This window comes from Puma concolor, chromosome D4 (genome assembly GCF_028749965.1).
Source record: "Puma concolor isolate L17-30 chromosome D4, mPumCon1.1.hap2, whole genome shotgun sequence".
Lineage (NCBI taxonomy): Eukaryota > Metazoa > Chordata > Mammalia > Carnivora > Felidae > Puma > Puma concolor.
This window is the reverse complement of record NC_141679.1, coordinates 14,629,074-14,654,083: the sequence shown is the minus strand read 5'-3', so window position 1 is coordinate 14,654,083 and position 25,010 is coordinate 14,629,074. Positions and strand designations below refer to the sequence as shown.

At 40.1% G+C, this 25,010-nt stretch overlaps 1 protein-coding gene across 5 annotated transcripts in view; it reads right to left on the bottom strand.

The window, feature by feature from the left end:
* The window catches only part of GDA (guanine deaminase), a 172,110-nt gene that overhangs the window by 34,409 nt on the left and 112,691 nt on the right, over positions 1-25,010 (bottom strand). For 4 of the 5 annotated variants that reach the window (XM_086685008.1, XM_086685007.1, XM_086685006.1 and 1 more), the window contains 2 exons: positions 10,396-10,484; positions 3,571-3,742 (listed from right to left, as the gene is read on the bottom strand). In XM_086685008.1, the coding sequence (XP_086541134.1) occupies positions 3,571-3,732 (162 nt within the window). In that variant the 5' untranslated portion in view covers positions 3,733-3,742; positions 10,396-10,484. The remainder of the gene's footprint in view (positions 1-3,570; positions 3,743-10,395; positions 10,485-25,010) is intronic. The other variant, XM_086685005.1, reaches the window with a different exon arrangement.

The window sequence follows — 25,010 nt, the reverse complement described above, 5'->3', positions numbered from 1 at the left end:
ACTGGATCAAACCGGAATGTTCAAGAATCTGCCCGAATTATAGTTAAGGAACAGGACAGGGAGAGTCCGCAAAGCAAAATAAGAAAAGGCAGGAGGGAAGAGGACGATGCAAAGACCGCCCACGCTACTACTCCTGCCGGTTCCCACGGAGTCCAGCCCATTGAACAAAGGAGCCACATGGGCGTGGCTTATGTAAGTGAAAGAAATAAGAATTGGGCTTTAAAACTTACTGAAGAGGCCCTCTAAAATACAGCTGCTTTCCTTCTTCATTTGTTCTATATTTGGGCATCCCAGACTCCATTCCGCCCTGGTTCCTCATAAGCTTTCAAGGGGGCTCTTCCATTAGTGACGAGTTTGTATTTTTCCCATTTACAAGACTCTATCAAGAATAACATCAGACTGTGGCCTGTGTTTTCAGTCTTTCCTCAGCCTTCAGTTCTTGAGGCTAAGATTTTTGAGCTCAAAACAGTCTCCAAACTTAGGATGACTACCAACTTCAAGGCTTGCAGCAATGGCCTCTTAACAGATTAGATGATTTGCATTTCCAGTGTGCTGAAATAGGGGGGAAGAATGACCCGTTCCCTTTCTTTTCACCTTGTACTTCAATGCTTTGATACCACTTTGGAATTGTTTTGATTCATTAGCTGAATCTTGGACAAACCCAAAGAGTAAGCATATTCTTTCTATTATCCACAATATTTGCAACTAGTTTATCGTCGTTCATTTACCAAGGATCTCACCTCCAATCCCTTGACTACAGGCTGTATAATATATAGATTACTGAACTCTTTCTAGTCTTTTTAGTTCATTCCAGTCCAATTTAAAACTGTAATCTTTCACCCAGGTTGCAGTGGTTAAAGGTAGAAAATCTAGGCTTGCTTTACTGGGATTTTTTTTCCGTATAATCTCAGGAGAGGCTTGCTAATATATACTTTAAATCATTTGCGGATTGGAGCGCCTGGGTGGCTCAGTCAGTTGAGCATCCAATTTCAGCTCAGGTCACCATCTCATGGTTTGTGAGTTCGAGCGAGCTCTGCGTTGGGCTCTCTGCTGAGCCTGCTTCAGATTCTGTGTCTCCCTCTTTCTGCCCCTCCACCGCTTGGGCTCTGTCTCTCTCTCTCTCTCAAAAATAAAATAAACGTTAAAAATTTTTTTTAAATTATTTGCAGATGAAATGAAATGAAATTTGCACCACTGTCATCTATGGTGCAAAACTCTGGGGTCTGGATTGCCCATTCCCTGATGTATAGATCTAGGTTTTCTGAGGGAGAAAATAACACAAACAAACAAAAATGGCTTCCCTCTATTTGTAAGTACTGCCTTAGCATCCCTTTGCACTGCCATGGGCAGTCTTCAGCCTAGGGACAGGTTCTACTTAACACATCTCAACTTAAACAGATTTCAATCATACCATCAGCTCATCCAACTGTTAAAGTGTGTGGGCCTGCTTGCTCCTAATCAGAAACATATGCAATGCAAATATTTGTCAAGAATAAAATCTATTTTGAAGTCACTGACATCAAATACTTAACTCTCTGATATAAGAAATAATATTTATAGAATACTGTCTGAAGGATATATGGTTCTAGATACTCTGTCTAAAACAGAAAACACAGATGTGTCTGGTTTTTTATACTATAGCACCTTAATAATATATATTTTGACAACATAGCATGTATTTATATTAAAGATTATTGGAATTAATTTTTAAGGAAATCAGTATAAGGAATAGACATGCTTTACCTTAAGAAATGTTTTATTTTTTATCCTATACACTGTGTAAATTACATAACTGATTTCCCTCTCTGGATCAGCTGTTAGAAACTTAGAGCATTCAGCTTCAAGTGAAGTCATTGAACTAACTGAGTTAACTCATTCAGCTTTAAGTTAAATTCATTGTGATAAATTCTAAAGAATGCGTGGATCCCCCTCCCCCACCCCCTGGCCATGGCATACATTTAACTCTCGGTTTTATTTTGTTTTTTCTTTCTCCCTCTTTTTCCTTTGCCATGCTCTTGTGACTCATTTGCTTTCATTGTACATTATGTTATTTTAAGATATCTCAAACCCTTTCTAGAACAATGGGAAGTATAAATAAAATTTGAGGATAAAAAGGTTTGGTGTGGTTAACATGATTCATTAACACAATGCAATGGCAACTTCATGCACAGTGTTAGTCCTTCTCAGTTTTTCTGGTGTCATGTGGATGCTAGCTGAATATATGAGACCCACAATTACACTGAATTTATAATTAAGCAAGTCAAGTGTATAAAGGATAGCACTTGCTTTTACTCCTCAAGGCTTGAATGACGCAAGACCAAGGAAAATGGCAAAATGGCTGGGTAACCGCATAACGCTTATAATATTGTCGCCATCACATAGTCGTCACTTTAGAGGAAAAACCATCGACGGGTCCAACAAAAATGCAGGAATGTTCAGGCTACGTGTGTTGAATGATAAGAGGTAGTGGTCAGATAAGATGGGATCTGGAGAAGGTATTCTCAACTGCAGAAGCTGTTTCTGGCTGCTGAGTGAATTTGGCATAGGGCTGGAATAAGAAGAAGGGAACTGACTTATTTGAAAGAGTGGAAGGAAGGACATTTTCAGAGCCTCCAATATATGGCGGGTATACACCACAGGCGCTGCTCAATGACTGAACTAGCTCCATAGTTCCCTCTAGTGGTGTTAATGCTCATCACGTTCCCACATGCCCTGCTATAGGGGGGGCACCCGATTTCTCCCAATTTGGAAGCTACTAAAATAATGTGATATTCTTCTAACTGTAACTTGAAATTTTAATTTTAAACTTCCTTGGGTATTTAAAGCAAACATATAGAGTGTTTACCATGTGTCAGGCACTATCCTAAGAACCTCACGAATACTAACTTACCATAACAATCCTATGAAATAGTTACTATCACTATCTCTATTTTACAGATGGGGAAAATGAGTCACGGAACTTTCCAAAGGTTACACAGCTATTCCATATGGTCCCCAGAACACACTGTGGATTGGCAGGAGTAAGGGAACACACATATGCATTAAACTCAAATTTAGTAATGCAAAAACACAAGAAGTAACAGAGTAAAGAGAGGTCACCCAATCAGGGATTTGGGAATTTGGAGTTCAAGTTGTCTCTCTGCTAGGGGTTAGCTTGTGTAGATGAGGTGGTCACAAACTCCTTGGGCTGTAAAAAACCTTAAAAAGTCTCAACAGTCCATGCTAGCCTTAACTGCTAATTTTATAATTAAAATTTGCCCCCAAGATGGGGCACCTGGATGGCTCAGCCGGTTGAGCATCCGACTTTGGTTCAGGTCATGATCTCACGGTTCGTGAATTCAAGCCCTGCGTTGGACTCTGTGCTGACAGCTCGGAGCCTGGAGCCCGCTTTGAAATCTGTGTCTCCCTCTCTGCCCCTCCGCCACTTGCATTCTCTCTCTCTCTCTCTCTCTCTCTCTCTCTCTCTCTCTCAAAAAGGAATACACATTAAAAAAAATTTGCCCCCCAAAATGGACCCTTCTACAGGTGATTCAGTCATAACACACCACTACTCACAAGCAAGATACTTACGACAACTCTGGTATATATTTCTTCAGCAAAATCGAGGTTCTGGAATTTGTGTTCTACAGGAAACGTGTACTTGGTCAGCCAGTCCAAAAGTGGCAGGTCTACATTACTCCCAGCAAAAGAATACTGAGCGGCATGGATGTGCGTATCAACCAGCCCAGGCATGAAAAACTCACTGGAAATTAATACGAGAGGAAAAGAACTTTAATACCATCTTCAGTCATTTTCCGTATCTTTAAATCACATCTTCTGTCAACAATGATTTAATTGTTCACCCCACACAGGTTTAGAGCTGATGCAACCAGAGGGCTGTAAATTCCCCTGTTATCTAGAGATCAAGAAACAACAGTAAGGCTCTGCTGGGAGAGACATGGCTCCTCTGTTAAAACGGCTGGTGTGAGGTTAACCAAAGATTGGACAAAGGGGAAAAAGCACAGCACGGAGTAGAAGCAAAGCAGCCGTGGACCAAGACACCTCACGACTTTGTTCTCACGACTGGAAGGGTATCGGCGGCGAGCAAAGATGAGAAAGAAGGTCTTGAAAACATCTAGAGCCCTGCTGAGGAATTACTCCCAAGTCATTAAGGATGACTGATGATGACACACACACAGTGGCCACAATTTTAGACCCAGTGGTCACCTGACCTTGGCTGACTGAAAGAAATCTAGTCTTTTCCCATGTGATGTAGGGGCTGAGTTCTGAAATAGAAGCAGCAATGCACACTGAGGCTGGTTAGGGGCAGGCAATCTTAGGAGACGAGACTATCAACCCTTCTCCAGGTGCTGCTGATCTCTCCTGCTGTTACCTTGGCCCTCCAACTGATTTTCATATGTCTACTGATTCTTATAACAGAAACTTCTGGAAAGATGTTTTTTTAAAGAGTTTTCAGAGGCATTCCCCACAAAATCGAGACAAACCAAAACTAACGGCTTTTCTAAAGAACGAATCCAGTTCACTGGTGTCTATTAAGTGTCTAAACATATCCCAACAGATATTTGTTAGAAGACAGTATGCGCCACCACCCTGAGAAAATACTAATTACATTTTAATGTACATAAAGAACTCGAGCTCAAAACTTGACATAACAAAGAATTCCTTATTCTACCAATTCAAATGTATACCACTTAGGTGGAAGACAAAACCAGGGCCGTCTATAAAATGCTTTAGTTTCAGGGGCGCCTGGGTGGCTCAGTGGGTTAAGCATGTGACTTCAGCGCAGGTCATGATCTTGCAGTTTGTGGGTTCAAGCCCCACATGAGGTTCTGTGCTGACAGCTCGGAGGCTCGAGCGTGCTTCCGATTCTGGGTCTCCCTCTCTCTCTGCCCCTTCCCTGCTCGCGCTCTGTGTCTCTCTGTCTCTTTCAAAAATAAATAAACATTTTTAAACGCCTCATTTTTAGAGCAGTGGTAACTAGGAATGGGTAGTGCAACTGCTGACAGTGGTAGCAGCAGGGAATTTTCTTGACAAGGTGCATGTACTGGGCACTGGGCACCGCACCTACATGCATCATCCTACTTGTGGGAGGCGGCTGATTATAGGGATTCGATATATACATTCTTGACTCAGCCTGCTTGATTTTGAATGCAGACCCTGCCATAAATCAGCAGTGGGATAATCTATGTGTTTTGTGACTCAGTTTCCCCTTATGTAAAAGGGAGACAGCAGTAGCACCATAGGGTTGACATGAGGATTGTTAGCATGTGCTAAAACGGCACCTAGATAATAAAAAGCATTCAAAAAGAAAAAAAGCAGTAGTTGTTATGATGACGTAATGCTCACAACAAACTTATGAAGTAGTGTTGTTATCTTCATTTACACAAGAGAAAACTGAAGCTCGGGAAACATGAGTAGCTTGGAAAAAAAGCAATCATTCAACTAGTCCAGGAAGTTTGGTCTACAGACTCACTACTCTTGGTCACTACCCTCCATATGACTGAACTCTTAATGCACTCTGGCAATGGAGAGCAGTGACCAGCTAGCATGGCAAGAAGGCAGCATGTCTACAATGTGGGGCATGAAGAGAGGGAGGATGAACTAGGGATTCCTCTCAGGCCTGAGTCACTGACCTCTCAGGATAACCCAGTCCTTGGGACCTTTACTGTCTCCACTACCACACAGTGAAATGGTGGTATGATTTCTTTATGTAGTTGAATCGTTCAATCAAATAATATTTCCCAAGTATGTGATATGTTTAAAAAAAAAAAAACTCTCCTAAGCCTTCTGGAAAGTCCAAAAAGAAATAAGACATCTTGTCTCCAAAAAGATTATAACCAGGTTGAGCAGATTAGGGGTGAGTGAGGATATCTGTGTGTGTGGTGTGTTGGGGGGGGGGTGTTGTGAGAGAGCTAGAGAGAAAAAGAGAAGTAAATCTGGTCATAATATAAAAGATCTTAGTGGGCAATTTCACTCCCAGTGATTTACCCAAGTGAAATAAAACATATGCTTACAAAAACAAAAACAGGGTACAAAAATATTTATAGCAGCATTATGTGTACTAGCCTCAAACTGGAAACAATCCAAATATCACAGGAAAACAAATAAACAAACTGCTTTATATTGACACAATGGAATACTATTTGGCAATGAAAAAGAAAGAACTACTGATACAAACAATAATATGGATGCATCTCAATACATTATGATGGATGGAAGAATCCAGACACAAGACTTCTTGGTTTATTCCATCCATACGACATTCAAAAACAAGCAGAAGTGATCTATGTGATAGAAAAAAAAATTAAACAGTGGATGAGGGGGTGGAGAGTGACTGGAAAGGACACAAAGGAACTTTCTAGGCTGATAGGAATGTTTTATATCTTTCTTGGTGTGTTGGTTACATATGTAGATATGCTTATCAAAATTTATCAATTCACATCCCTAAGATCTATGCACTTTACTACATAAAAAATGTTTCAAAAACAACAACAGTCAAAAAAAAGTGTCTTTAAAAAGAGTCTTGAAGAGTCAATTAAGTGAATTAATTGGTATTGGTTATTCTGGGGTGCCTGGGTGGCTCAGTTGGTTAAGCATCTGACTCTTGATGTCAGCTCAGGTCATGATCTCACAGTTCATGAGTTAGAGCCCCACATCAGGCTCTGCACTAACAGTGCAGAGCCTTCTTGGGATTCTCTCTCTCCCCTCTCTCTCTGACTCTACCCCACGTACTCTCTCTCTCTGAGAATAAATAAACTTAAAAACATTTTGTATTGGTTATTCTGTACCCAAGAGAGAGGGGATTGAGATGGTATTTGTTACATTTTTTCCTTCTCTTTTGCAGAACTGTGACATATTGAACCACAGGTTTAGGACAGAAATCTGGTGGTGCCAGGCATGTGTTGGGAGATTCCTTCCATCTCCCAACCGTCACATTTCTAAAGAAAGATTATGGTGATAGAAACAAAAGGAAAAGATGAATACAAAAGAAAAACCTTGACATTTTATCAGGTCTGGGAAGCAAAGGAGAGGAATGAGTTCAAGAGAGAGTTTTTGAGCATGCGATGCTGAACATATGATACAAAGGGCAGAGAATGTAGGAGGAACCTCCACATTGAGGGAGGGGCAATGTTACGAAGCCTAGGGCCCAAGTGTAACCTCCAAAGCATCAGAAACATGGGTTAAGAGGTCACAGAAGATGTACAGATGGGATTCAGATTGGAGAGTCTGCCCTGAGCTGCTAACCCTAGAAGCTAGTGGTGCCAGAGACTTCTGTGGAAAAAGAACAAAACTGAATCTTGAGCAGCAGCATCCACTTAAGGAGTAAGAATGAGGAAGAGAAGGCCATGCTCCCTCTGGGCAGATTTGTCAGGAGGACAAAGGGAGACCCAGGAAAGAGGTATGAAGGGCACCAATGAAAGGAAAGGAGTTCAGGACAGGGAATGGTGTTAAAACTGCAAGGGCGAGTGGTTTCAGGAAAGACTGAGTGCTCTCATTTCGATGCAGTGGTTGGGGGAGACACCCAACTTCACATGGCTTCAGTCCCTCGTTATATCTAGAATGGTTTAGTTACTGTCCTAGGTGCTGAAAAGACACACAGGAACATGGAAGACGAATGTTAGAGAAAGTACTGGGCGGAGGGAGAGCTCTCTTTAAAAATATTTGGTAGTGAAAGAACGGTAGTGTAGGAGGAGAGGGAAAGTCACGTTTTGTTGAGCACGTTTTTAAAGCAGAGACGAAAGAAGCAAAAGAGATAATTTAGGGTACAACAAATTCAGAGGCGACGGAAGAGCAGGGATTTACTGCATCCTACATGTGACTTTCATCCAGAAGAGCTAACGATTCTTTTGGGGAAACAGGAAGCACTTTCTACTAATGCTTATTAGTAGAAATATTGACATGAGCAATATTCACATATTGCTTATATATGTATCGTGTATGTATCACAGGTATTGATGCATGTGTGAGTGTGGACTGTGAGAGCTGCTCATGAGATCAGAGGTCACTGAGCCCAACTAATCATTTTATAGAGAGAGCAAAAGGAAACTTGGGCACAACACGCTTGTTTTCAGACATGCATCTTGTTAGTGGTGGCCTGGTCGGGATTAGAACTCGGTTCTCCACCGAAGACCTCACTTGCAGCTAAATCATAACTAATGAAAGTCAAGCTGCAGACACAGCAGAGATGAGGCTTTCAAGTGGAAACAGAAAAAGGTGAAACAGCTCTCCTTCCTTCTGCTTTTCAGCTTTCCTCTTTCCAATTTTACTTACTATCTTAATTCCCTTAGAAAAGCGTCTCCCCCCTCCCCAGATAAAAACCAATCGACTTCATCTTCCAAACCTGTGGTGCTGGCCAGCCTGTATTAGACTCTGAGGACAAAAAACAAAGTTTGCCCCAATATACACTTGCCAGAACATCCACCCGTGTTCTAACCAAGTGGAAAACGTTAATAAAAGCTCCACAGTCAAAACACATGACTGTCTAGAAGGGTCTGAGTTGCCCAATCTGTTTGTACATCATTGTCAACCTTCATTAACCTGCCCTGCAGGGGGTGTGATGGTCCCATGGGCCTGGGGAGCCCAGGCCATTTGAAAATGACTGTTTCTTGCACAACAACACAGGCATATAAAACTATCAACAACATTCTGTCTTCATTTAAAATTTTGGTATTTTGTTCATCATGGATTCTTTGCATTAATTTTGATTTTTCAAAATACTGCACCAAACTATTACTTATCTTGATTACTGACTTTTTTTTTTTGCCCTCCCCACCACCCTTAAATTCCTTGCCCAAGGTGAACACCTCACTTGCCTCACCCTAATCCTGGCCCTGCCAATGTCTCTATGGTCCCATAGCTACAATCTGATCCACTTCTATGAAAGCACCACTCAGAGTGTTCCAGTTAGTATTTGCATTTAAAAAATCCACATCGTGCTGAGGTAGACCTGTAGGCACAGGAAGTCTGATAAACACACTGTCAGAGACATCATCTGTGGCATTTAAATTGCTACTTAAAGAAATTCAACTGCACGTATCTCGTGTGTTTGATATAAGAATTACTTTGTATTTTGGAGCACCTGGGTGGCTCAGTCAGTTAAGCATCTGATTCTTGGTTTCAGCTCAGGTGGTGATTTCACAGTTGGTGGAATTAAGCCCTGCCTTGGGCTCTGCGCTGACAGCAAGGAGCTTGCTTAGGATTCTCGCTCTCCCTCTCCCTCTGCCCCTCCCCTGCTAGCTCTCTCTCTCTCTCTCTCTCTCTCTCAAAATAAATAAACACTTTAAAAATAGAATTACCTTGCATTTTAAATATTATTTTTCTGGGGTGCCTGGGTGGCTCAGTCAGTTGAGTGCCAGACTGGCTCCGGTCATGATGGCACAGTTTGTGAGTTCAAGCCCACATCAGGCTCACTGCTGTCAGCAAATAGCCTGCTTTGGATCCTCTGCTCCCCCCTCTCTCTCTGCCCTTCCCCTTCTCATGCCCTTGCTCATGCTCTCTCTCAAAAATAAACATTTAAAAATAAATAAATAAATAAATAAATAAATAAATAAATAAATATTCTTTTTCTTCAAAGACTTCAGTCTTCCACCAAAGTTTACATTTTGTCTTACCTTACCACTTCTCTGTGTGTGGTGCTTACAGGTCCACCAGAATCTACATTTGTTTGATGGACTTACCTCCAAAAGCAGCCTCATAAAGAGGGACAAAAGAATATAAAAGGCCACAGAAGTATTTGCCCTTCCCCCCACCCTCCCACTGCTGAACCACTTGCTTATGGCCTCCCGACTTCCCTCTCTCCCTCTTGTGCACTCCCACAGTTTCTGACCCCATATCCCAAAGGCACACAGGCAGGAATCTTAATGTCAGTCATTCCTCAACATATATTCTCAAGAAAATCTAGAAAGAGGAAACAGGCAATAACACAGAAGTGGCTGGAATTAGGTCTTCCCTAACCGTGCTGTCAGTTACTGATCCCCAAACCTCCATCCCCTTCCTCCTGGTGGTTTATCTCGCTTCCTCTTTATTTCCTTCACAAAAGGTATCACAACCTATCGCTGGTGCGCTTCTGTGTCTGTGCACCCACTTCATCTCTGAGATCCCCGTGGGCTGTAAACCCCGCAAGGGCAAAGACTTCATAGACCATTTTCTGCTCCAGATCCTAGTTCTTGCACACAGTTAGCTCAACAAAGGGTTGCTCAAGGAATGAATGAATGATGGCAGACTCCTATTCTCAAAGTTTCCACCCTATAGCTCCCTGTTCTCTAGTCCCCTCTCAACTCACCCCAGAGGGAAAAAAAAAACAAAGCCTCTCTGTCTCCAGGCAGGTGTCTAATCGTCTGAGACTAGTTGACATCACTAGTTGACAGCAAAGGGAAGAAGTTGGCTATGACTTACTGGTTGCTCAGTTCTCTTACTTCGCACGGCCGGAAGCACCATTCTTTGGCCAGCTTTTCCTGTTGAGATGCTTCTTCTAAAAACACTATCTTTAAAAGAAAGAAAGAAAAGAATCACAAATTAATAAGCCATTGGGATTTGTTGTTGTTAAATGTCTAAATCTTTTAAAAAGAGACTAAACTGTAGCTGAATTGATTTTTAAAGGTGTTCCATACCAAATGGGATAGCGTTCAGAGACAAAAAGACAGGGTTTTGCCTCTGCTTGTCCAAGGAAGTAAGGAAGTTTTTCCTTTTCTGCCTTTCTGTAGGCATAAGTAAGACTTCAAAATTCTAATTTGAAGATATAGGGTATTAAAAATCGTTCATTGATATCTATTTCTCCCCCACCCCAGAATGATTGAAGGAAACAATTGTTTATAGAAAGTGTACCTCACTGCAGGTGAATAAAAAATTTTTGTTAGGCTTTTATAGGAAACCCGCATCTAGAGTAGGGTAGTAGTGTATCATGCAGAAGGTTATTGACACAATATGATTGCACATAATAATTGCCCAGTAATCAAATCTTAGCCTGACTTATGTTGATGCTCTGATGCTGGACATCAACCATAAAAAGGGAGGTCTGCTATATTTTTCTAGTACTGTGGATGAGATGCTAATAGAGTGATCTCTCACACAGGCTTGGGAGCCCTAGGCAACTGCTGGGGAAGCTTGGATGGGCCTCTTCCTCTCTCTTTGTCTGGTTTCCCCATCGCAAAATGGGGGTAACATCAGAGCATACTTCACAGGGCTACTGTAGAAAGTAAATATCATAATTTTGGAAAAGAAATTAGCACATCTCTAGAACATATTAAATGCTAGACACATTATATCTATTGCTGGTTTTTTTTAATACAATGTTATTGTCTTCTCTATAAAAATGGATTGCAAAGCAAGAAAAAAGAAGGAACAATGGAATATATATATACAGGAAATATCCTGCATTTCATTTATAAATGTAATATTGTGAGAATACATGTTTCATGGAACATAAAATACTGAAAAAACACTGGTAGATAAAATGTATCTAATTAATTAGAAGCAAGGCAATATAGTGTGGGAAAAATAGTTTGTGGAACTGAAAGTAAAGTAAAATATATGTTGACTTCTCTATTCATTGATGATATGCTTTTTTAAAAATTGGGATATTTATCAGAAGAGGAAAATAAAAATGTAATTCCTACAAATAAGAAAAAGTAATTTGATGAGTCTAAAAAACATATTTGAATTCATAAGTAGATCAAAACAGATCCATAATTAACTTAAAAAACACAAAAACAGTATTTATCTATAAAACTCAGAGCTGACTCACCATTAAAGACATAAATACATACACATACATACAAAAACTATACAAAGCACTATATTCACATTTTGAATATATATTTCAAATAAACATGTGTTTTTTTTAATATTTATTTATTTTGAGAGGGAGAGAGAGCGCATGGGGAAGGGGCAGAGAGAGAGGGAGAGAAGGAATCCCAAGAAGGCTCCGTGCTTTCAGTGGAGAACCAGACGCAGGGCTCAATCTCACGAACCCGTGAGATCATGGTCTGAGCTGAAATGAAGCGTTGAAAGCTTAACCGACTGACTCACCCAGGCACCCCTGAAAGAAATCGTTTTTGAAAATATGAACAATCAAAATTTATTCTGGGAAACTGAAGGAACTAGTAACTCTAGAAGAAACTGAGGAAGTTTTTCTAACCCATTAGGGAAGCTCGCGGTTCAGAACCATGATACCTGTCACAAACACAAGTTTCTCCCTCCTAATAATTGGGGCTCTACCCTGAAGACACGATTGCCTCTGTGTTTCTCATGCATCCCGGTCAGGCAATGAGTTTGGTTTCTTCCATACCAACCATGGCCATCTCTAAACCATTTTTCCTTCAGCTCCTTGTAAACTAAATTCCTTTAAGACTCACCCCTTCCAGCTTTCAAGAGCACCTTTCCTCTCTTTGTTGTTCTCCTTTACCAACCTTTCTCTCATTGTCTACATTTGTCAATGCCTGCCTCACATTCTTTCTCTCCACTCCAAGCCCTGCCTTCATTCCTTAAAAAATCATCATGGATCCTTTCAACACCATGACCACCTATTTCCACGAACCCATCTTCAGTGATTTGTTCATAAACGAGTGAACAAATGAAGCTCATGAACTTCACATCGTGGTCACACCTTGGACATGTTCATGACCCATAACTGTTCCACCTCCAAAACTCCTGAGTCATACATCTGACAAAAATTACCTCTCCTGTTTGCCATTTCGACTCCTCCAACCAGTCTTCCACCTGAATTTCCCTTTATCTTCTCCTCTCTACTTTTCCCCAGTCCATCAGTGCTCTTCTTCCACACTGTCCTTGTCTAGCTTAGATTCTACCACCTATTATTTCATATTTCTTACGTCTTAGTCAATACATACCAGGTAGAAGTTTAGCCTTAGCTGAATCCAACTCTCCCCTTCTCTGGGCCGCAGCACATGACATGGTTGATGGAGTATCCATAATCTTCAAGGTCCAAAGTGTTCCTATCAACTCCTATCAACTCCTGGCACCCTAAGACATTTCTCTAGCACTGTGGTCTTTACTTTTAGTAAAACTTACAGAAAACGTAATTGCATATCCACCAACAGATCATTAAAAGTGCTTTTTCAGTGATATATTAGTAGTAATTTTTATCAAATAACTCAGAATGAATTGAAAAAATTGAGAGAGGGGCGCCTGGATGGCGCAGTCGGTTAAGCGTCCGACTTCAGCCAGGTCACGATCTTGCGGTCTGTGAGTTCGGGCCCCGCGTTGGGCTCTGGGCTGATGGCTCAGAGCCTGGAGCCTGTTTCCGATTCTGTGTCTCCCTCTCTCTCTGCCCCTCCCCCGTTCATGCTCTGTCTCTCTCTGTCCCAAAAATAAATAAACGTTGAAAAAAAAAATTGAGAGATACTGCTATAACAAAGCCCCTCCCAATCCCACCCACTTGATTCATGTGAAAATATTTCTCAGCACTTATACACATAAAAATGGAAAATAAGGGGCCGCCTGGGTGGCTCAGTTGATTAAGCATCTGACTCTTGATTTCAGCTCAGGTCATGATCTCATGATTTGCAGGATCAGGCTCTCCACTGATGGCTCGACCCTGCTTGGGATTCTCGCTTTCTCCCCCTCTCGCTGCCCCTCTTCAGCCCGTGCGCTCTCTCTCTCTCTCTCACTTTCTCTCTCTCAAAATAAATAAATATTTTTTAAAAAGGAAAATAAAAAAAATTGATGCTACTCCTATTTCATTCGACCGACAAGTTAACACTCATCCAGAGATATATTATCTAGTTGGAGGGGAAAAAAAGCTTTTTTATTTTACATCTAAGAAATTATCTTATAGCCCCAGGGAATTTTAAATACTTTTATGCACAAAAACCTAACTGCAGTGGTTGATCAATAAAAGACTTTCAAATGTAAAATTATATTGCATTAGCATAGACTGTAAGGAAAGTAGAATAGAGTTAGTAATTCAAGAAGAAAAGGGAACTATACAGCATTTCAGATCATTAAGAAGAAGAGAGCTCATGATTTTTTTAAAAAAGTAGATTAAGACATATCAAATCACTGTATTTTTATTCTGTTAGATACATTTTAAAAGTAATGTCACAGTTCAATTTTAACACATATATGTTTACAATCTGCAAAAAATTATGGGCTTTTTATGTATTTAAGTTATTTTTGAGAGGAAGGGAGCAAGCACATGCACACATGTGCAGGAGTGGGGGAGGGGCAGAAGGAGAGAGAGAGAGAGAGAGAGAATCTTAAGTAGGCTCCACACCGAGCGTGGAGACCAACACGGGGCTGGAGCCCACGACCCTGGGGTCATGACCTGAGCCAAAATCAAGAGTCAGAGGCTCAACCGACTGAGCCACTCAGACGCCTCTGTTCTTTAAATACCATTGGAGGGGTGCCTGGGTGACTCAGTTGGTTGAGTGTCCTACTTCAGCTCAGGTCATGATCTTGTGGTTTGTGAGTTTCTAGCCTGCATCAGGCTCACTGCTCTCAATGCAGAGCCCTCTTCAGATCCTCTGTCCCTCTCTCTCTCTCTCTGCCTCTCCCTGCTTGTACTCTCTAAATAAAAAAAAAAATAAATAAATAGGACATTTAAATACCATTGGAAACCTGGGTTGGAGACAGCTTTAATTCACAAATCAAGTACTTAATTAATAGATTGCTTTCTTGTTCTTATTCATGTATTCACTCAACAATTATCACCTGCATGTAAATAAATTGATAGGTGAATATCAGATATATTGCATAGATTAGTGAGTGCTGTGATGAAAAATAAATCAAGGTAAATGGATGAGATAAAAAGTGGGGTGTGATGGATGTCTCTGAGAAATGATGTTTGGGTACAGATTTACATGAAGGGAAGGAGTAAAACACTTGATATTCTGGGAGGAGCATTCCAGGCAGAGGGAACAAATCAGCACAAAGGCTCTGATATGTTATTCAAATTTAATTTAAATTGGATGCTTGGCAAGTTTTGAAACATCAGGGATACCAGTGGGGATACACGACAAGGACCAGAAGAGTAGAGATGGTAGCCGGGGCTTTGTAGATCATGGTACAGCCTTGAGATTTATTTTTAAGAAGCATCTAAAAGTATTTTGGAAAATGAATGTGGCAAAGTTATAAAATATCACTGAGATTCTCTTTATGGGACAATGCTCTTTCATCCTGAGTTTTTCTGGGCTTATGTGGCCATTCAACCACGTCTTCAATCTTTCACCATTTAATGATTGCCTGTTATAACCCACGCACTTCCTCCGCAAGCCACGGATTAGGTGGGCTGTCTGGCACATACAGAAATCAATAAAAAACAAGTTTCATAAAATCATAGATGGTGCCAGCTCACTGGAACCTTCTCATCTGACCTCCTTGTTTTCCAGATGAGGAAATCGAGTCCCTTCTGTTAAGCAAACAATTCCAAATACTCTCTTATTTGAATGTGACTATTTAGGATGGGCAATAACAAGAATGTCAGCAATACTAAAGCCAAAAGTAGATGAGTAATGGCTGTTAGCTAGTGAAAAAAATCTTTGCAAGATAGAGGCTTCAAACACCAGATGGTAAATTTGGGCAAGATGTTTGTTGCCATGAACAGAGTAAACTGTTCTTCAGGCCATGGTGAAATAGCTTGCCCATCCAACTAAATAAGGTAACATATATTGCAACCCATTACATAAACTCCACCCTTAGGCCCTGTAATGGGAAATAAGATCAGATCAAAAACATGAGGTTTCAAAGATTTCTGAATCTTTTGGACGGAGATGAAAATCACCATATTAGCTCAATTCACCACAAACAGATTAATGGAAAAGAAAGACAAAGTGTGATTGCCTTAAAAAGGCAAAACAAACAAAAACTTGTCAGCTTATAGAGGTAGAACTGAACAAACTCATGTTACAAAGGCACCAAATGGCGGCATGGGGAACTTACACATTCAGATCTGATATTCTCATGTCACAGGTGAGGAAACGGACCAGGCTATATAACTTGTTGAAGGTCATGAGGCAAGCCAGGAGTATCTGCTTGACTCGACCCGTCTTATGGATTCTCCCAGACCTTTTATGATTGCTTCTGCAATAGTATTAACTAAGGGTCAGCAAACGTTCTATGAAGGGCCATATAGTAAATATGGACCACATTCTCTTTGTGGTAAGTATGCAGCTCTGTCATGTAGCACAAAAGCAGTCCTGGATAATAGATAGGCCTGGCTATTTTGCAATGAAACCTTATGTATAGAAAAAAAATTGCATTTTATATAATTTTTACTTGTCATAAAAATTTCTTCTTTTCCAATCATTTAAAATGTAAAAATTATATTAGCTCACTGGCCATATATAATCAGTCAGTGGGCTGTATTTGACCTGTGGGTCGCAGTTTGCCAAGCTTTGCTGCAGACTCCTAAAAAGACTCATGGATGTTATAATCATATAATTTGAAAACCATCTCAGTGGCTTACACTAACATTTTCAAAAAAAGCTTTATCTCAATTTATGATTGGTTTTTCAATTGGCAATAACTTTTACCAATTATTCCTTTAACTTTAGCGTTTGATAAAATACTCTTGGAAAAGTATACATTCTGGCTACCTTATAAAACCTGATTTTGCTATAGAAATACAGATATTTTTCAATAGATTAAAAAAGTAACTTCAGTAATTCTTGTGATCTAATGGCATTGTAAATGATTCGTTGGCATTTAGTAACTTTTTAGTACAAAAATAAAACATTCTAAAATTATGGGACATCTGATAATAAAAATATTCTTATTAAATGTGCTTACCGTGTACGACACTGTCCTAGACACTTTACCTGTGTTAACTCATTTTAACTTCACAAGAACCCTGTGAGGTAGGTACTATTATTAACCTCATTTCACAGATGAGAAAAGTCAGGCATAGATATGTTAACTATTTTACCCAAGATTACACAGCTGGTAGGTATCTAAAATTTGAACTATAGTCCCTGTCCAGGCTGAGGGCTATTAAGCACCATGCTATACATTTTTAAAATTGTCTTTCATACAAAATTTTTTTAAAAGCCCTCCCCTTTAATTTCTCTTTTTGTTTTGTTGTTTTGTTTTGTTTTGTTTACAAAATATTTCTTTGTGCTTTTCCATTTCCTTCCCTTCCCTTAATACGTCCCAGACTGTGGGCCTGGTGGGACCAGGAACACAAAGGCAATCAGGGCTAAAGGTGTCATCAAGGCTAAGAAGGCTAACAGGGCCAGAAGAGCTGGGAATGAAGAAGTATAGAGACAATAAGGCAGGTTAAGAGGACAGGGATGGCTGAGGAGACAGCTACCAGGATCAAGAGATTGATTACACACAGGTAACCAGCAAGTAGGTAAATATACTGTGGTTAATGATAGTATTCTCAGAGGGGAGTTACAAATATAGAAAGGGAAGGCTAACATATGGTGGTACTGGATTTGAATTGGAGGTACTGGTGTCAACCATGGTTTTTCATTTAGATAGATCAATAATAAATAAATGGATGCATACATACATACATACATATACATACAGACATAAGTCCTTCCTAAGTCTGTGTGCTGAGAGGGCTTAGGAACAATGATACTCTGTAGCAATCAGCACCCATAATGCTCAGATCTTGGTTTCTATATACCATTCTCCATTAGAAAGAATCGGATTGACTGCAGCAACGGCTGCAGCAGAGAAAGTACATGACAAATCTGGAATGTAATTTTGTACCAAAAAGGAAGCACTGAAAATATAGTTGAAGAGTGTTAAAAAGTCCACAGGAGCCACTCTGAAGAAGCTCCAGCTAGCCAAATATGGGCCAGTTTTAGCATCTAATAATAGTAATAATAATAGTAATAATAAATTAAATCCCAATGAATAAAATAGGAATCCCTGAGTCCACACAAATGAAGGAAGAAAGGAAAGGAGGGAGGGAGGGAGGGAGGGAGGGAGGGAGGGAGGGAGGGAGGAAGGGGAGTTTTTTCTTACAGTAGAACACCAACTAACCCATGTGGAAAGAATAATAGAATTAGAAAATGAGCATTTGGCAGCCATCATTGTAATAAATGACTCATGCAAAAATCATCAATGAATGTTAAAACTAGTGGGTGAAAATTTTGTTGCAGAACAAGATATTTATATAAATTCAACATATCTCCCCACAAAATTTATTTTACAGAGAAAAATAGTAACTATATGGTAGAAAAAATCTTGGTAAATACTACTTTAACTAAGTGAACAAAGTTAACATCAAGGGATGTTATCAATGTTATCAATGGGATAAATCAACATTGTGTGCCTCCTGCTATGATGCACCAAGAAGAACACAGCTCCATTTCTGTGGTATTCCTGCCAAAAAGTGCATAATCTTACTCTAATTATAAGGAAACATCAGGTAAACCTAAACAGGAAGGCATTCTAAAATAAAACAAACAAATTGTCCTGTATTCTTGAAACTTACCCAGGACAAGAAAGACTTGAAGACCTGTTTCAAGTGGAAGACAACTGAAAAATCATGACAAGAACGTGCAACCTGTGATTCTAGTGGGGATCCTGACCCAGAAGAGAGAGAAAGCTATCAAGGACATTGCTGGGTCAATGGACAAGGTTTGAATGGGTCTGTGGATAACAGGGCAGAATTAGATCTATGTTAATTTTCTGATCTAGATGATTGTACATGATTATGTAAGATAGCATCCTTGTTTTTTCTTTTTAGGAAATACATGATGAAGTATTTAGACTAGAACAGAATGTAACTTACTCTCAATTAGTTAAAAAAAAATGTGTGTGTGTGTGTGTGTGTGTGTGTGTGTGTGTGTGTGTGTGTGTGTGTGTTTGCATATGTATACCTACATATATCTAGAGAAAGTGGGAAAGAACCATGAAGCAAATATGGTTAACATTATAATGTTAACAGTGGGGGACCTGGGTGAAGCTATATGAGAGTTGTTCATAGTGTTCTTGTAACTTTTTAAAACAATTTGCAGTAACTTAAATATTTAAAAAATCTTAACTACCAAACAAACAGTATATTTCTTAGAATTACATATATTTCAGGGCGCCTAGGTGGCTTAGTCAGTTGAGCTTCCGACTCTTGATTTCAGGTCAGGTCATGATGCCAGGGTCATGGAGTCAAGCCCCACATTGGGCCCTGCACTGAACATGGAGCCTGCTTGGGAGTCTTTCCCTCTGCCCTTCTCCCCAGCTCTCATGCTCTCTCTCTCTAAACTAAATTAAACCAAACTAAATAAAATAAAATAAAGTAAAATAAAATAACATAAGAAATACAAATATTCAAATGAAAGTATAAAGACAAGTAAGGACATGATAAACATAAAATTCAGGATAATGGCTCCCTCAGAGGAGGAAGGGAAGGAAAGGGGATGGAAGGGGCATCTGGGAGGCTTTGAATAAAAACAACGGTTCATCATGTCTTCATCTGTTATAACCACACAGGCATTATAGCTGTTCTTTTTTATGTGAGCAAATATATGAACAAAAACAAATTATATGCTCATAATAAATGTTAGTTTTTAACTTCAAAATCATATTATATAAAATGTTTACACTGATAATCTGTGGAACACCCAAATGACCAACAAGAAAAACTAAGAGTGGGGTGTAAGCAGCGAGAAAACAGAATGACACGGATCTAACGTTGATAGCACCCAACACCAGCAATCTAAAGTGAGGTCATATATGTTCCTTCTTTTAGTAATGTGCCCAACGACCTCTACATGCACCAGAGTTTGCAAAAGGCTTTGGGATACAAATTATTATGCCCTAATGTTTTTTATTTCTTAAATTCAAAATCCCCTGATGCCTTAACCAATTTGTGAAATAGGGAAACTGCTAAAATGGTTACAATTATCACAAAACATTGAATCAACTTCACTCCAAATCTCAAAACCAAGGTTAAATGACACATTTGAATCATGAAATCATTAAACAAGCTAACAATTTGAGCTGCTGTCTCACAAAAGACATCTTCAGAAACTAAATTCAGCAAGTGGACAACTGAGTATGAATTTAGGAAAAACACTCATTCTTCTTTTGAGAACCGAAAGGTGATGTCAACTGTCCCCAAAGTTTATCTCAACAGACTGCAGCAGATACATAGCTACTGATAAGAAAATGCAGGTATACACAAAAGTTCTGGCTACACAATTCTATTCCTTTGGGTTTTTTTTAAACATGAACTCTGCCTTAGAGACCTGTTATAGGTTGAACTGAGGATCCCTCAAATCCAAACACTGAAGTCCTAAACCCCCAGCACCTCAGAATGCGACTGTATTTGAAAATATGGTCTTTACACACATGATCAAGTTAAAGTGAGGTCAATAGGATGGGCCCTAATCCAATAGGACTGCTGTCCTCATGAAAAGGGGAAATGTGGGAAGTTGATATGACAAAACACAGGGAGAAGATGCCATCCACAAGCCATAGGAAAAGGCCTAGAACAGATGCTTCCCTCACAGCCTTCAGAAAGAACCAACTCTGCTGATACTTTGATCTCAGACTTGCGGCCTCCAGAACTGAGAGACAATAAATTTCTGTTGTTCAAACCACCTGGCTTGTACTTCATTCTAGTACTCCTAGAAAACTAATAGAAGTCTCTGTAGGAGGAAAGATTGGAAGACTATTCTAGCAAATAAGCAAAGGAAAAACACTGCAGAAACTCTCTTCCTTTGTTTTCTGTAGGCACCTCGTCTGAGAAGCTTGAAGTGGTTATAGAAAAACAAAACACTAAACTCACTGAAGAACCAAGATTCTGCTATTTAGCAGTTCTGTGAACACAGGCTAATCCTGTACTTTTTCTGACTTACGGTTCTTAAAAACGTGCTGATAATATGTGCCACACTTTTCAATCTTATAAAGGCAAACTATTTTCAAATGGAGATATGTAAAAACAGTCCATGAAGTGTAAAAGCTCTCTGTAAACATAGGTATTATCAGTAGTGTTAGTATTTGATATGGTAGGAGACGACTGCCGTTGCAGTGTGCTTTGATTTTGGAATGGCATCGGGTGGCCCCAGAGAGTTAACTTTGTTGGGTAAGCTCGAGAAAGGCAAGCTGGGTGACAAAAGAGTTGGAGAATTCATATTAGTTTATATATTCCTACTCAAGCGGTTGATGAATACAATGACGGATGCATGTCTGGAGATGGAGAGAAACATCAGTAAGCTCCACCCCAGCCTCTTCTTATTAACAGCTTTTAGATATGAAAAAGGTAACAATTTGGAAGGGATAGTTTATTCCCTAGATAGCAACATCAAGTTTTAAAAAGACATCCATGGGCTAAGACTACCAGAGAAAGCTTAACCAGAATGTAAGTAAAACCTGACATTTTCTATTTAAGAAAAATCAAATGCACAAGGTAAAGATGTGTGAGACTTGATAACCACAAGGACCATGAGCTCAAACAAGCCGTGTGGAATAATTGCCCATAAAAACAGATCTAACTAAGGTCAAATGTGTAGAAACACAGGCAACACCTGCTTTGCATGGTTCTGATACTTATCAATTTCAGATACCACGGTTTAGTTGAACAACAACAGCGCCCCAACGGCATGGTTCAAGGTTACCATGTCTACCAGTTACCATGGTCTACTATCTGTTACTGAGTTCACACACCGACAGCAAAGCATGTAGTTGTGTTACCTCCTTGTCTCCCAGAAATAAACTCACGTGGCATATTACAAAACTAGATCATAGAAAGAATGAATTGCTTAACAACAATGAAAGTACAGCAGAGAAGTGAAAAGCCATAGCACAAGAAGTGCTTAGCATAGCACAAGAATCTAACATAAAGGGAGTTATACAAGAAATAGCTGACCATGGGAACGCTGACATTGCCACCATTGGAGAAATTCTAGATCTACAGCCAGAGGAACTTAGCGGAGGTAGACTTATCAACATAAATGAGGATAGTGATTAAAGATGTCTCTTGGGGCGCCTGGGTGGCGCAGTCGGTTAAGCGTCCGACTTCAGCCAGGTCACGATCTCGCGGTCCAGGAGTTCGAGCCCCGCGTCGGGCTCTGGGCTGATGGCTCGGAGCCTGGGGCCTGTTTCAGATTCTGTGTCTCCCTCTCTCTCTGCCCCTCCCCCGTTCATGCTCTGTCTCTCTCTGTCCCAAAAATAAATAAACGTTGAAAAATAAATAAATAAAGATGTCTCAGAAGGCATGGCACCAGCAGTAGCTTCCCATTGAAGGAACTCTCAGAGAAGTATCTCAAGAGAGATTTCACTACATCGAGAGTTCAAGACGTAAAATCTTAGAAGTTGATCCAGAAGGCAATTTGCCAAGGCGAACAAAAGATGTCTGCTCTGTATAATTATTATATAATGAGAAGAGAAAGGCAAGCACTGTCCAAACTACTCTTGCTGTGTTTTTTAATAAAGAAATAAAACACTGTGATTCTCTGTTTCCAATGTTTTAAGGTATCCTACATGAACACTATTTTTACGGTTTCTTTTCATCTCCCCATGCATTCAGATCAGAAGGAAAATTTTTAATACTTTAACAAAAGTGTTTAATGATCTCAATAATCATAATTTTCTCATTGATTATTTTTTCTTAGGCTTATTTATTTATTCTGAGTGGGGGAGGGGAAGAGAGACGGGGAGAGAGGGAATCCCAAACAGGCTCTGCACTGTCAGTGTAGAGCCCAACTTGGGGCTTGAAATCTTGAACCAGGAGATCATGACTTAGGCCCATCAAGAGTTGGATGCTTAAACCAACTGAGCTACCCAGGCACCCCTCTCATTGATTCTTAAGATTACTTTGCATGATTTCAGTTTTCACAGTGGTTTTTTTCAGTCTTTCCCTATTGTGCCAAGTGAGGACTGCCTTGTCCTGTCCTTCTAAATTTAGCTTAGGGTACAGAACTAGTTGTTGGTTTGCAGTTGTGGAGGGATGAACTGAATTGAGATGTTTTCAGGAAGGTGACCAGAAGGTGAAAAAACCCTGAAATCAAAGTGTGAGGGGAAATTCTGAGTGGAGCTGACAGTATTTTCTCTGAAGAAGAAAGAAATCAAGAAGATTACCCTGGTTGCAGATAATGGACACACCATCACATAAATGTGCCACTCTAGAGCAGCAGAAGTAGTTTCAATATTGGAATGTTCAGCAGAAGAGTTGTCAATTTCATGAATAGAATAAACTTCTAACGATTGAAAGTGGGTATAAATGGAATTCACTGACTCATCACGTAGTGAACTTCTCATAGCTGGAAGTGCTAAGCAGAGGCTGACTGACCATCTGTTAGGTTTGTTGTAGCAGAAATTAATTTCTACACAGGGTGAGAGGGGGAGCTCCCTCCACAACTCAGATTTCAAACATCCATGTGGTGGCTCTAAAACATGTCCACAGATTCTTCAGTGCTCTTCTTTATCAAAAGGTGGAGTCTAGTTCCCTTCCCCAATCTTGTAGTGGACCAAACTTAGTGATGTGCTTGGAATGAAGCACTCATGATGCTATGTGACTTCTAACGCTAGCTCAGAAAAGAATAGCTTCCACCTGGCTCTCTCACTCTTGCATTATTACTCTGGGGGAAGCCTCCCATCATGCCTTGAGGATACTCAAGCAGTCCTGGGAAAAGCACTTGTGGGGAAATACCACAGGTTGCTGCCAACCACTGTAAGCACCAGCTTATAGTAATGCAAATAAACTTGAAACTTGGAAGTGGGTCCTTCAGCCCCAGTCAAGCCTTCAGTCATGGCCAACATCTTCACTGAAGCTCCATGAGAGATGCTTAGCCTGAGCCTCTCAGTTAAACTTCTCCTGAACCCCTGAGGCAAAGGAACTGTGAGGATAGTAAGTTGTTTTAAGCCTCTACATTTGAGGTAATTTGTTACACAGCAATACTCACCCAATACAATCCATTTTGATCTGAACACTAAGGGTACAATGCAGTCTTGAGAAGCCTACTCACACAGCCTTTTTTTTTTTATGCCACTTTCTTTTAATAGATCCAAACCACAACTTCCAAAAATTAGCTCCTATCATTGAAAGATAAGTGATTATACAATGGTAATCTGTTGTAAAAGTACACAGCAGAGAAAGATTCTAAAATGAATTCCTCCCACTCTCCCTGATTATTACCCTACATTCAAATCTGCTGCAAAAGACTAATGCAGACCTCACCAATAGGCCTTAAAGTTCTCTTTAATAGGCATGAAGTCCTTCAACAAGTTCATCTCTTGGTTGCAAGTGGTCAGTGAAACAAGTCCTGAGCCTTTCAACTTTTCATATATAAAGGGACCATCTCTTTTAATATGGCACCATCTGCTCAACCAAACTTAAAGGTCCAACCCAGACTTCTACAAACTCCAGACCCATATATTTGACATTTTCCTTGATACCTCATGAGTATTTCTCACAAAGCACTTCAAAGTCAACATGTTCAAACTGGAATCCAAAATCTTATTCCCAAACTTCATTAGTCCCTTTCCAGGATTCCTGTTCTGGAGAACAAGACCTCATCAATTCACAGTACATTGTAGAAAGTTTTGCCACATCTCTCTCTTATCCTTTGCTTAAAACCTCAATGGCTTCCCACTGCATTTAAGATTGAGGAAAATTTATAACGTGATCTACAGGGCCCTGAGTGGTTTGCACCTATGTGCCTTCCTAGCCTAATCCAATTTCAGCTTAATCCCATGTCTTGCTCCTTACTTCCCTTGCCCTCTCTGCTCTACCATATTGATCCCATTTAGATCCTGTAGGCACCCTACTCTCGCCACCATGGGGCCTTTACACATGACCTTCCTTCTGCATAAACACCTTACTCTATTTTTGCCCAATTAACCCTACTCATATTTCCTATTTAAGTTTAGCTGTCTTTCCTTAGGATGCCTTTCCAGACTACCTCAAATTCCTCATCCCCATCCCCAATGAATGATTCTCAAAGCACCAGGCACCTTCTCTTTGTGGAAAAACATTGTGGTTAAATGTACAAAATCTAGAACCAGGCTGCCTGACCTAGATCCTTTCCTGTCGTGTGAATTTCGACAATTTAGTTAAACTCTCTGTGCCTCTTTTCTCATCTATAAAGTGGGGATAA